Source organism: Lactuca saligna, chromosome 6 (assembly GCF_052625555.1).
Source record: "Lactuca saligna cultivar CGN05327 chromosome 6, ASM5262555v1, whole genome shotgun sequence".
Classification (NCBI taxonomy): Eukaryota; Viridiplantae; Streptophyta; class Magnoliopsida; order Asterales; family Asteraceae; genus Lactuca; species Lactuca saligna.
The window spans coordinates 25,799,667-25,812,666 of NC_136422.1; the positions used below are offsets into that span (position 1 = coordinate 25,799,667).

The 13,000-nt window shown below is 30.7% G+C and overlaps 1 protein-coding gene across 1 annotated transcript; it reads right to left on the bottom strand.

The window, feature by feature from the left end:
* Nucleotides 1-1,437: 1,437 nt before the first annotated feature.
* Nucleotides 1,438-8,601, bottom strand: LOC145000221 (V-type proton ATPase subunit a1-like). The gene is made up of 18 exons (XM_078959415.1): nt 8,224-8,601; nt 7,074-7,118; nt 6,850-6,972; nt 6,617-6,724; nt 5,854-5,964; nt 5,596-5,769; nt 5,373-5,510; nt 5,129-5,236; nt 4,909-5,016; nt 4,634-4,782; nt 4,265-4,418; nt 4,010-4,170; nt 3,710-3,916; nt 3,449-3,632; nt 3,261-3,344; nt 2,974-3,170; nt 2,830-2,889; nt 1,438-1,982 (listed from the first exon to the last, which is right to left on the bottom strand). Exons 1-18 carry the CDS (start codon nt 8,362-8,364, stop codon nt 1,775-1,777), a joined length of 2,460 nt encoding a protein of 819 aa, XP_078815541.1. The 5' UTR covers nt 8,365-8,601; the 3' UTR covers nt 1,438-1,774.
* Nucleotides 8,602-13,000: the final 4,399 nt, after the last annotated feature.

A 13,000-nucleotide genomic window follows, 5' to 3' on the forward strand; every position in this document is an offset into this window, starting at 1 on the left:
TATGTTCTTTATCTTAAATGCAAATAGTCATATAACTCACTGATGTGACATTGAATTGGGTCTTGGTGTCGAATTTGGATCAGATATCTAAAATATGGGTGGTAACACCGCCTAACAAATAACAACATTGCATGGTCGCACACTGGCATATCTAGTCCCTTACTAGCTCGGGTGAACTGGGTTGGCTCAGTGCCTAACCTAATTGTCCATTAACCTAGCTCTATAGATAGAACATCTCATCCTCCATGGAGGATCTCTCATTCTCAAACATGAGCCTCCATTGTATGCATACTCTTCCCACAAAGATGGATCTCTCCATCCAAGAGAAACCATCTCTTCACACACGTCGATCTTACTTGATCGTCAGAGCTTATTTCTAGGCATAGTCTCTGGTGCAATTTTAGCAGTTTTGTTCTTTAATGACAGCTAGGAATCAAATCCAGAACTCATTAACAGCACCTACTCCAAATTTGCGATTTGTATCTGACACCAAGACTCAATTTCATGTCACATCAATAGGTCTTATACCTATTTGCACTTAGCATAACGAACCTAATATTATCAAAATGGGTAACGAACTTTGGTTTGTATCCTTATTTAGGTATTTTGTACACATGACCAATAAACTTATTTGACTTTTTTGACTTATTTATAACATAGTAATATCACCGATAATTGCCAATAATATTATCTTATTTTGAACAGATCAAACAAGCTTACTTATCAAATGTGTATGAAAAAACATAATTACCTAAATATAGACAAAAACCAAAGTTTGTTACCCTCATAGATCATTAACCCTTTTTTAATCAATCTTCAACACACTAAGTGAATATTTCAATCTCATGTGGAAATCTCTATATACAAATTGTTGATATTTGGCATAAAGTTCCATCATTCAAGCATCAAGCCTAAAGTTTTTGTTATAGATGTTTTTGGTATTTTGACATTTAATATAGATAATACGACAAGTTTGACAATCATATACATTAAAGTCATTAGAACTAGAAACGTTTTGAGTATAAAACTTGGTATTTCATTAAAATATTAGACATGCACCAACACACATGTTAAAAAAATATATAAACATTGAGAGACTATTCCCTTTTTTTCGTATCAAGTTATGCACAAGTAAAATGACAAACAAATAATTATATTTTACTTTAAAAAATATTAATATTATTAATATTCATCAATTTTGACATCTGGTTGTAATATAAAGGAAGAAATACAACAAAGAGTTAAAGATATATTAAGCCGAATTTTTTGGGTTTAATTCATTAAATCATATTGTCCAAAATAAGTCAAAAAAGAAACAACCATATATATTGTTGTCCACATTAAGTGGTTACTCGTTAAGTCAAAAAGAAACAACTCATTAGACTAAGAGTAGTAATTTGTGTAAATTTTGTTCATTATACTACTGAGTAAACACCATAATAGAAAAATGTATAGATTGCAAATCTACAGAATACGCGAATCTGATAATATGATATAACATCCCCTCTTTACAGCACCTACATTGTAATATAAACCATATTTGTGCAAGCAGGGTTTCTACAATGCTATGTTAACTGAAAAGCTGCACATGGGTAAAATAAAAAGTAAAAATAAAAACATATCTAACTACCCAAAAATTCTGTGTTTTAAGGTTGTTGTTACCCTTTTTACGCCTGTGTGGGTGGGTAAAAAAAAAAGACTCTGATTTTGGGAAAACGTGTACTTGTTCCCCAGAAAAGGTGAGGAGAAAACTGTCATTTTACTAGGACTAGTACTAATCTTCATCATCAGCTAATACAGCAGCAAATGAGAAAGGTTTGAATTTATAACCATCGCCTTGATAGAACTTGTTTTGAAATTCCACCCAGTGTAGCCTCAATGCATGAAGGAAAGCACTTAGTGTCTCCATCATTAACAGTATAAATGCAGTTGCAAAAGCAAACACCGCTAGCCCCACCATTCGGATTATAAAATTATCATACCTAAAAATCCATATTTAATTAATTCTTAATCAATGACTAAATCCAAAATTTTGGTCCTCATTTGGGTATAACTGATTTGTGCAATTTTGGTCCTCATTTGAGGTTCTTGTAACATTTTTAGTTCATGTTCCAGTACAATGATTATTTTAAGTCCTCGGGTATGGCTATTTTTGCAGCTTTTGTCCAAAAATAGTCTTTTCACTTGGAACGAGGGCCAAAAACGCTACGAAAACCTCAAATAAGGACCAACTTTGTAACACCAAAATTGAAATTTTCAGTTAAACTCAAGGGACCAAAAATGTAATTCACTCATTCCAGAGCAAATTACATTTTTGGGTCCCTGGTTGTATCCGTATTTGCAGTTTTTGGTCCCAAAAAGTTTTCACTTGCAATCTTGGTCCTTATTTGAGGTTTTTATAACATTTTTGGTCCTGGAGTATAACTGATTTTCGCAATTTTGGAGCAAAAAAGTCATTTTATTTAGTACAAGAACCAAAAATGTAAAAAACCAGCAGGGATCAGAAATATAATTACATATTTGGTCCCTGGGTATAGCGAATTTGGCAACTTTGCTCGAAAAGAAATTTCTCTTGCAATTTTGGTCCTTGTAAATATTTTTGGTCCATGCTTCAAGTAAAACAATTATTATAGTCCTCTGAGCATGGCTGATTTCTTGCAAATTTGGTCCAAAAATATAGTCAATTTACTTTGAACAGGAACAAAAATGTTACAAATAAGGACCAAAATTTGCAAGAGAAACTTTGTAGGACCAAAACTGAAAAAATCAGGGACCAAAAATGTAATTTACTCAAAATTTCAAAAAGGGTTCTAGAAAGAATCGGCTTACCCCCAAGCAAGGAGGAGAACTTTCTCATAGAATACAGTGGATAATTCTGAGTGAGCTAAGCTGTAATGAAAAAAAAAACATAAAGTATAAGCTAAAATACAGTAAAGAATAAATAAAATTATAATGAATGTGAATGGTGTGTACCTTAAAGCCCATAATCGAAGGTATGAAGCAGTATTGGAAACAGAACCAAGTACAAATTCAATGGAATGTATCATTTGATGTACAAAAACTTCACTAAAATTGAATTCCTCTTCGTGGCGTTGTCTTGCAGAACCAGGTTCGGAATCGGTGTCTCCCTCGGATGATCTAAGAATCCCGTATGCACGACCTTGGAATCGCTAAAATACAAAATAAAATACAAATAAGAATATATGGAAATAGAAATAGTATTTGAAGTTTTAATAAAGTGTTTTGGGTATGGGTAGTACCTCAGCATGAAGTCTCTTTAGAATGAAAGGTTTGGGGAAAAGCATCCATGGAACAGCAACAAGAGCTGAAAACAACAATAGGATCTGCAAAATGAACGGAATTTAATCATAAAAATCAAACCAAACACACCCTGGCCTTATATTCTACGGAATCAAAGATAGAGAGAGAAACAATAAATAGATGATACCTGAAGAGGCCTTTGTCCCCAAAACAACTCATTTTCACCAAGATCATCAAAGGGACTCAAGAACATATAAATCATGACATGATAAAGATCCGCTTGAGAACCCGTGCACCATTTTATGATAATCAGAAGTGAAAGATACCCAAAAAGGCTGTTTAAAAATATCATCTGTGGGATAAACTGGTACCTGAAAATAAGGTCCACAAATTAATTCATCTATAAACATTTTAAGTAAAATATAAGTATGAAACATACAGTATATACCTTATATCCAATGAATTGTTGAAGAAAATCGAATTGAAATAACTCAACATGATTCCAAGATTCATCTGAGCAATTCCAAGCAAAATAGACATTTTCATTTTGAGAGAGTTTAAAAAGGGTAACTCTGAACGACTCCCACGCCAGCTAGGATCCACACCAAATGGATATGCATCGCGATATTTGATTAAACCAACTGTATATGCATCGCTGTTGATGGAAAGTGGAAACAGAAAAATGATTGTTTAGTGCCAGCTGGCAAAAGTTTTTTTTTTTTTAAAGAAAATCAAATAATAAAAATACCTGCATGAGGGGTCACGGCATCTATATGCGGATGCACCAAATATATGATAAGGAACAGAAAAGAATTCGTTGTAAATTAGACCACAGTAGATGGAAAAAATTGACATTAAGAGAAGTACATAACGACCACCAAATAACATCTCCATGAAGCTCCCAAGTTTCTGCCAGAAATATATATAATGTTAATAAGAGTAGTGTGAATTTATTTATAAGAAAATAAAATCAGGATTTTCTTTTTTAGAGACTGTGTTGCACCTGAGTACTAAGCTTTCCTTCACGTGCTATGAGAACTAATGCACCTATCAATAAGCATATTCCATGTCCCCAATCCCCAAACATGACAGCAAAAAGAAATGGAAAAGTAATTACAGTATAAACTGCTGGATTTGCTTCTTGGTATTTAGCAACACTGCAATCAATAGAATTTCGATATCATTAACTTAATTAATATTGTAATTATAAAATGTTTAGGTTGGATGGAATGGAATGAGTCATTACATTCCTTTTCCAATTCCCTCGTGCCAAACACTACTATCATAGTGTTTAGTTCATATTTCCTAGAAAGGAAATATGATTTATAAAATACTTAAATATAATATATATATATATATATATATTGCTTACCCATAGGCATCAACAATTTCTTGATATGCATTTGTAAAACTGTTAGTTCTGAAATATGTTGGAGGTGACTCCACAGCATCCATTACATGAAATATGATGCCCACTTGTGAGTTGCTATCAAATGTTGCACGTTGCAGTGCCTCCTGAATCTAATACAATACAACAAAATGGAAGCATTAAATAAGTTTGAAAAAGGAAAATTTAATATATATCTAAATGGTTATCATTCATAATTCATACATGCTCAAGTAATAAACTTAAAGCAAAGTAAGTACCTGGGGTTTAGCAAATATCGGGCACCATCCCTCTCCAACTAGACACTTTTTTGTAACATCAAAGTTTAACATGTTCAAAGTATCAAACACAGCTTTCTCTCTTTTAACCTAGAATGTTATCACATAAAATATACAACACAGTATTTAGAAAAACAGAAATAACATCATTCTCAATGTATGATAATTTTAATACATGAAGCCACAAATAAGCACACCTTACCATGTTCATCCATACTATTAAGCGAAACCCAATGGAATGAAGAGCAGCATTCCTGTGTCGAATTCCAACATCTAAAGTGGTTTCCAACTCAGAAAGCCTTGATAGAACCTGTAATAGGATAAGTTCAGAAAACAATTTTGAACTCCTTTAAAGAAAATTTAAAAAAAAAAAAAAAAAAAATGAAATTATTTAAACTAAGGTAATATACTAATAGTCTAATACCCATTTTGATTTGAAGACACACCTCTTGGGTTATTTGAGTCTGCTTTGTTATGTCCTCTGGAACGGGGTAGCAACTTGCACCAAATGCTTCACAGATTTTGAGGATTTTTGTCTTTGCCTGCTCTCCAGAAAAGAAAACTACAAATACAGTTTTCTCAACCTGCAAAGAAGCTTATAAAGTAAATTCATTGAATTTTAAAAAAATAATAATAATGAATGGAAATTATGAGGGCATCTTAACAAACCATTTCAGATGTTACAGGATCCATGATGAGGTCATCTGCAGTTGCTTGATTGAAAAGCAAATTTCCCCTTGTTGCACGAAACAACATTCTCTCGAATAATAAAACCTTGGATTTTGGGATAATGCCACTTATAAATCTAAGACCTGATAAGTTTGAGGCTCCTGATTGTGTTGCCTGTGTGGAATTTTACAAGTTTTTTAGTTTTTTAATAATATAAAAGGGAGTGTTAAAAAAAGGAAAAACATGCCAAGTTTTTACCTGTTCAAGTAATGAGACTGAATCTGGATAGTCACTGGCATATACATTTTCTTCTAGTTCTCTGCCATCTGCAGTTTCATAACTTTTACCTGAGAGAAGGAAATCTCCTGCCTGAACAAATCATGATGGTATTCAGAATTATGATTTTAGGAATTAGGATATGCTAAATATTCTACTAATCAGAAATCTAGAATAGAAAATTTGAGTTAATTACAAGAATAGTCCCTGTGCTTCCTGGCTTTTACCATTTTAGTCGCAAAATTGAAACCTTTTTCAACTTGGGTCCTTATTTCAAGGTTTCATATCTATTTTGGTACCTAGGACTTTCTCTTTTTGGTCCTTATTTCAAGGTTCCATGGACCAAAATCGAAATGAAACGTTAAAATAAGGACCAAAATTGGAAAAAGTTTCAATTTTGGACTACACACGGAAAAATTCAGAAATCGCAGAGACCATTTTTGTAATTTACTCTCGAAAAATAATTACAAATTAAAGATGTTGATCGAGTGTGAATAATTTATGTTGATGAGCATGATGGCCACATGTACTAGATACCATTTACCACAATGTCGGAAGCTTTTGTAAACTTAAAATGGTCAAAAAAGAAGGTAAAAGGGATACTTTATAAGATGTACCTTTATTCCACATCTAACAACAAATGAGATTAAGATGAGATAAAACAAGAACAAAAACATACTATAGCCATTTATATGACATTTTCTATCACAAAAAAGTGAGAAACAAACATTTATGTGCAACTCACCTTCTGCAGCACCATTTTGAACTCCAGCAGCTCATTATATGTCTGTTGTAGTTTCTCACTGTTGGCATTCATCTCAATAAGTTCATGTTCATGTTCAGCAAGTTGTATCTGTGATAAAAAATGAAAATATAATAATAAGTTCATGTTTATACTAAAAGCCAGGCTAGATAAGAGTTTCTTTTGTTTTTTTTTAGTTGGTGACTGGTGAGTAAAACAAGGAGATAAGTACAGACCTCCAATGCCTCCAAGTCCACATCTGGTTGCATTGTTGGAAGAGCAGAAGATAGTAAACCAGCCTTGTGTATCTGATCTTTAAAGAAGCGAAGCTTTCTTGACATCTCAGCACATCTTTTTACCTATCAATCATGGCACAACAGATACAAAAGCAAACAGAAGATGATATAAATATCACCTGATTAATGAGTGATATGAGCTATGAATATGATATAACAATTACCTGATTAACAAATGTTCTTTGAAATGGGCTTTTATCTTCATTTAACTATCAATAAGAATCAAAAGCAGTAGATTAGCAACTTGCATGAAGTGTAAAAGAAAAAGAAACTAAACGAATAAAAGGACATTGATATTTGGATGTACTTTGATCTCAAGGACTTAATAAAACAAGACTTGTAAAGCCCAAGACCAAATATACAGAATTAGATGAAAAGTGAAAGAACACACTAACATTTAACAGTTACAATGAGCTTCACACAACTCCATTTCACAAGCAATAGCCATTATCTCGAGTCTCGACATTCTTAACCCACTCGTAGGGATTATTTAGACAATTTTTATTCAAAGAGTTAAAGACACAGGCCATCACCACTAACTGACATAAAGAACTTGTTTCACTAATTATGTCTTCTGCCACCCATTGTAAGCATTTCAAAGGGCATCTACATAGGAGGGGGGAACTTCTGCTTTAACAATAGTCTATGTGCAATCCACATCACTCTAGCACATCCCTCTATATCATAACAATAGTCTCAAACATTTTGTTACTCTATGCTTAAACTAATGGAAAAGGGGATGGGATCTTTAAACCTTCTAGGAGACTAGGACACCATGAGTCTATAACATATGATAATCCCAACATGCTTGCCCTACCAGTAAGGAGATGAGAATCCATAAATAAGGTCACCATGCTTGCCCTTGCTCTTGGACATTGTGATTTACCTATCATGGCGGTTTTGAGGCTAGTTGTTAGAGCGGTCACAGGTGCATTTACCTTTTTACAACCTATTACAAGGTTGGACCTGTGATGCCAAATTACCTTCAACATGCAAGTTCATAGGACCACTAGTGTAAATTTTAATAGCTACAGCTAGATTAATGTTCGAGTTACATTCATTCTTAGTTTTACACCAAATTAGCATTCGGCAACAACTAGATTTGAAACTTTAACTTGGATGGAGCATTAACTATTCAAAACAACAAACTACTACTACGAATGGGAATGGATGACAAAATCTACAGAGGATTCTCTATAATAACCAAGATCAAAACCAGAAATACGGATATCAGCAATTCAGGAACCATGAACATAAATGCAAACATACAAATATTCACATACATATATAAATAAAGTTGGATCGAAAGCATACGTCACGGAACTGGAGTAAACCGAGTTCGCCAAGATAGGATATGGCGCGGTGAGCGGATTCAACCGGAATGATTAACTGGACGAACGTCATCTTCTCCGAGCGCATCAGATCCATCTCCGGTAAATTCTTAAACAATTCCATGATTATTCCTTCCTACTACTAAAACTTTAAATCTAGCGATTGATGAATGCTAAATTTGAGATATGTAGGGCTAGATCTTCAGATCTGGCCTCTGTAAATTCATGCCGCGTGGTTTCTCTCTCTCTCGATCCAAAAATGAATCTGATACGGGAGAGTTTTATTAGTGTACAATTATATGATACTTTTAGTGTTTTGGGGCAGATGTCAACTGCCTTTGGACACTCGAAGTTGCCCCTCTAATTCCTTTATGCGCCTAAAAGTTGATTGTAGATCCGGCAAAGAAACGGTTTACTTTGGCACAAGAATGATCTTACTTACCATTAAACGATAATGTCTATTTTGGTATTATTTTTCTTAAAAAAAAAAATTACGGCAAATCTACATTACTTCTAAACCATTCTTAATTTCACTTACGGATTTGAACCTTCAACCTCAAAAATCAACACCGGATACCGTTGGGCTCGTTAAACGATAATATTTTCAAATTAAATATATATGATATTATATACATCATTATAGAATAGGATGCGATCACTTCCAAAACTGAAAAATAAAATCAAAAAATCAAAAACCAAACCAACTTATGATGATACGATATTGGTTCGATCCCCGATATATAACTGAACTAAGGTGGTTTGTGAGCCTAAATAAATAAGTATTTATAAAAAACCAACTTCAACGGCTCCTAATATAGGGTGGTGTAATTGGTTTATTTTTTAACCAATTAAAGTGGTTCTTGATCCTAAAACGTAGCTAGCTATAGATAACTAAGTTATAGAAAAAAAAAATAGTTTATTGGGAACTCATATAAAAATTGAAGGTTGTTAAAAAAAAATAGTTTATTGGGAACTCATATAAAAATTAAAGGTTGTTTAAAGTTGATTGAAATAAATAGTCCGACAACCCATGTTTAGGTATGTATGACTCGGTCAATTGTTAATCAATTAAGTTGGTTCTTTAACCTAATGTGTAGCCAAAACAGAGAGCTAAATGTTGAAAAAAAATCAACTTATTCCGACCTCGAACGAAAAGGTTATGAGGGTCGGAATATGGTCAAGTGGCCCCTCAAATTTCAGTTCTAAACCTGAAAAAAACGATAACCAAATACTCGAACCCTGCAAAAATCAAAACTGGTTTTTAGGAATATAAGGAACCGAGAACCAAACTGCTTTACATATTCGGTGTTCATATTGTTTCAATTTCGGTTCCAATCAATCCAGTATTTTGGTCATCCATATTTTTAGTCGTTCACTAAAATGACTACAATAAAAAGTAATATGTCACTATTAAAATCATTTTGTTTCAGATTTTAACAATGACCAAGCCTCGTGCCAAGCATGGTGGTGATATAGTATACATTCGACTTTATTACGCTTGGTAGCTTATTTTAATTTATAAATTTAAATATTTTCAAGATAAGTTATGAATTAGTATGCTTTGTATGATTTTAATCAATATTATTGTGTCCTATATTGCATTTTTAGTTCATAAATAACAATTAGTTAGAACAAAACATCCATAAAATAAGACTAACGACATTGTTGGTAAATATTTGTTGAGGTCGTGAATATGTTTCATGAGAGCCAAATTCACAAGTATTCTCTAGTAGTGAATATTGGATTAACCTAACCTTAACATGTCAATTCATTGATCGGCATCATTAAGTTAATTTTGAAAATGGTTGTAGCTATATATCCTTCGGCATGATATATATATATATATATATATATATATATATATATATATATATATATATATATATATATATATATATATATATATATATATATATATATATATATATATATATATATATATAAACACACTAGGCGAATGCCCGCGCGTTGCACAGAAATAGCTATATAGTTGAAATCTTTACAAATATATGATTTTTTGAATATAACAATAACGTTGTTGTTAAATTTGATACAATAATTTGTAATATACTAAATTGATATAATATATTGATTAGTTTGAATTATATGATAATATATACATTTATTATAATTTCATAATCTCAATCGTTTGAATGACTTCTACCCGCGAGTTACACATAAATAAAATTAAATATAATATATGATTTGATGTTATTTATAGTTGTTTTTATTGTTAATTAATTTTTTAAAATTTATTTGCTTAATGTTTTAATTTATATCATTATAATTATTTAAAACATCAAACATTGTTTTTTTATTTTAAAGCTAACAATATAATCATTTATATAGAGTTGTTTTTAATTATTGTTATTGTAAGTTATTTTAAACTACTTATTTGGAAACTTTTAACGATTATAAAAATATATTTAAAAAATATTTTAGTTAAATTGAAATTACAATTTAGTTTTTGCTTTTATCACTACAATTTATCACTTTTAACTATTTACAAAATATTCTTTAGTTTTTTTAAATGAAACTGAAATTTATATTTGAGTTGACATTGTAATGCGCAGAAACACCTATATAGTTGAAGTTTTTACAAATATATATATATATATATATATATATATATATATATATATATATATTAAAATATAACACTAATGTTGTTGTTAAATTTGATATAATAATTCGTATATTAATTTGATATAATATATGGACTATTTTGAATTATATGATAATATATAAATCTATTATAACGTCATAATGTCAATCGTTTGAATGATTTCTACTCGCGAGTTACATATCAATAAAATTAAATATTATATATGGTTTAATGTTATTTATAGTTGTTATTTTTAACTAATTTTTTAAAATATATTTGCTTAATGTTTTATTTTCTATCATTATAATTATATTAAACATCAAACATTATTTTTTGATTTTAAAGGTAACAATATAATCATTTATATATAGTTATTTTTAACTATTGTTATTATAAGTTACCTATTTAAAATTTTTTAACGATTATATAAATATATTTAGGAATTATTTTAGTTAAACTGATATTACAATTTAGTTTTTTGCATTATACTATAATTTATCACTTTTAACTATTTACAAAATATTGTTTGGTTTTTTTAGTGGAACTGAAATTTATATTTAAGTTGACACTGTAATGTTATATTTAAATTAACAATTTAAGTATTTTGTCCAAACTGTTCAAAAATTGTAGTTTTAAACTGATAAAGGTTTACATGAAACAACATTTTAAATCTAATAAATTAAGTATAATATGTTAAAATTTAAAGGCATAACTTTATAAATAGAAGTAAAGATATTATTTTAAAATTAAAATTTAGTCTATTTATGATTACACTTTAGATTTGATATTTATTTAACATTATTAATTAACTTACAATCATTATTAGAAAGACACTACAATTTATCACTTTTAATCATTTATAAAATAATCTTTGGGTTGTTTAAGTTAAATAAAATTTATATTTAAGTTGAGCCTATAATGTTATATTTTAATTAACAATTTAAGTATTTTATACAAATTGTTCAAAAATTATACCTTTAAAATGATAATGGTTTACATCCAACAATATATTAAAACTAATAAATTAAGTATAATATGTTAAAAGTTAAAAAAACATAATTTTATAAGTAGAATTAAATATATTATTTTAATATTGAAATTTAGTTTATATATGAATACACTTTAGATTTAATATTTATTTAACCTAACTACCAAATTATAATTATTATTATAAAGAAATTGAAAAGTCATGGGAGTTTCAAATGAATGTGGTGAAAGGAAAAAAGAATGGGGGTTTCAAATGCATAAGATTCAAGAAAAAATGTTAGTTTTATAAATATGTATGATATATATATATATATATATATATATATATATATATATATATATATATATATAGGTTTTTTAATAGGGAAACTCCATTAAAGTCCATATGATGTAACGTCCCAAAATTCAAAATGAAAAATTTTGTTTTTATATTAAATAAAACATCAACCAATCGTGTTTATCAAATCCAAAAGGGAATTCATAATGTGTTCATAATCATCCAAAACACAACATATACAACAGGAGTCACAAAGACTACAAGCACACAACATATCCTAATGTCCTACAGTCTAGTAAGCAAACTCACATTAGTCTGATGTCAATCAAATAGATGATCGGGCTGCTGAATTGGAGAATCCCCTCACTAACCAATAAAATAAACCCCCAATTAATAATTGGGTCATAAACCATAACCAGCAATCTAGTTCATTAGTCTAACACCCAGGGTAAAAGACCATTTTACCCTTTCCTTACTTGGCTCAATAACCGAGGCCCAAACTCAATAGCATTAAAAGCCCAGTAGTGGCCCAATTCTTAAAGGATGCCTAAAGCCCATATGGGCCCAGATCTAAGAAGGCCCAAAGCCTAACAATGACCCAAATTCAGAAAGGTTGGTGGCCCTACAAAGCCTAAAACCCTAATAGTCTAAATATGGCCCAAACCACATAACCTCATTGGTCGAGTACGCTAAACGTACCCCTAGTACACCCGACGTACTAGGGTGCTACACGGAGATAGGGATCCAGACGCGTATGCATAGCATATGCTTGTGTATGCACGAGGTACACACCCATTTTGTTTTTGTCATTAAGCACTTAATGCTTAAAACCAAATGTTCTATCACATAACCAGACCTTGTGGAATGTCTTATCACATAAAGTTATTAACT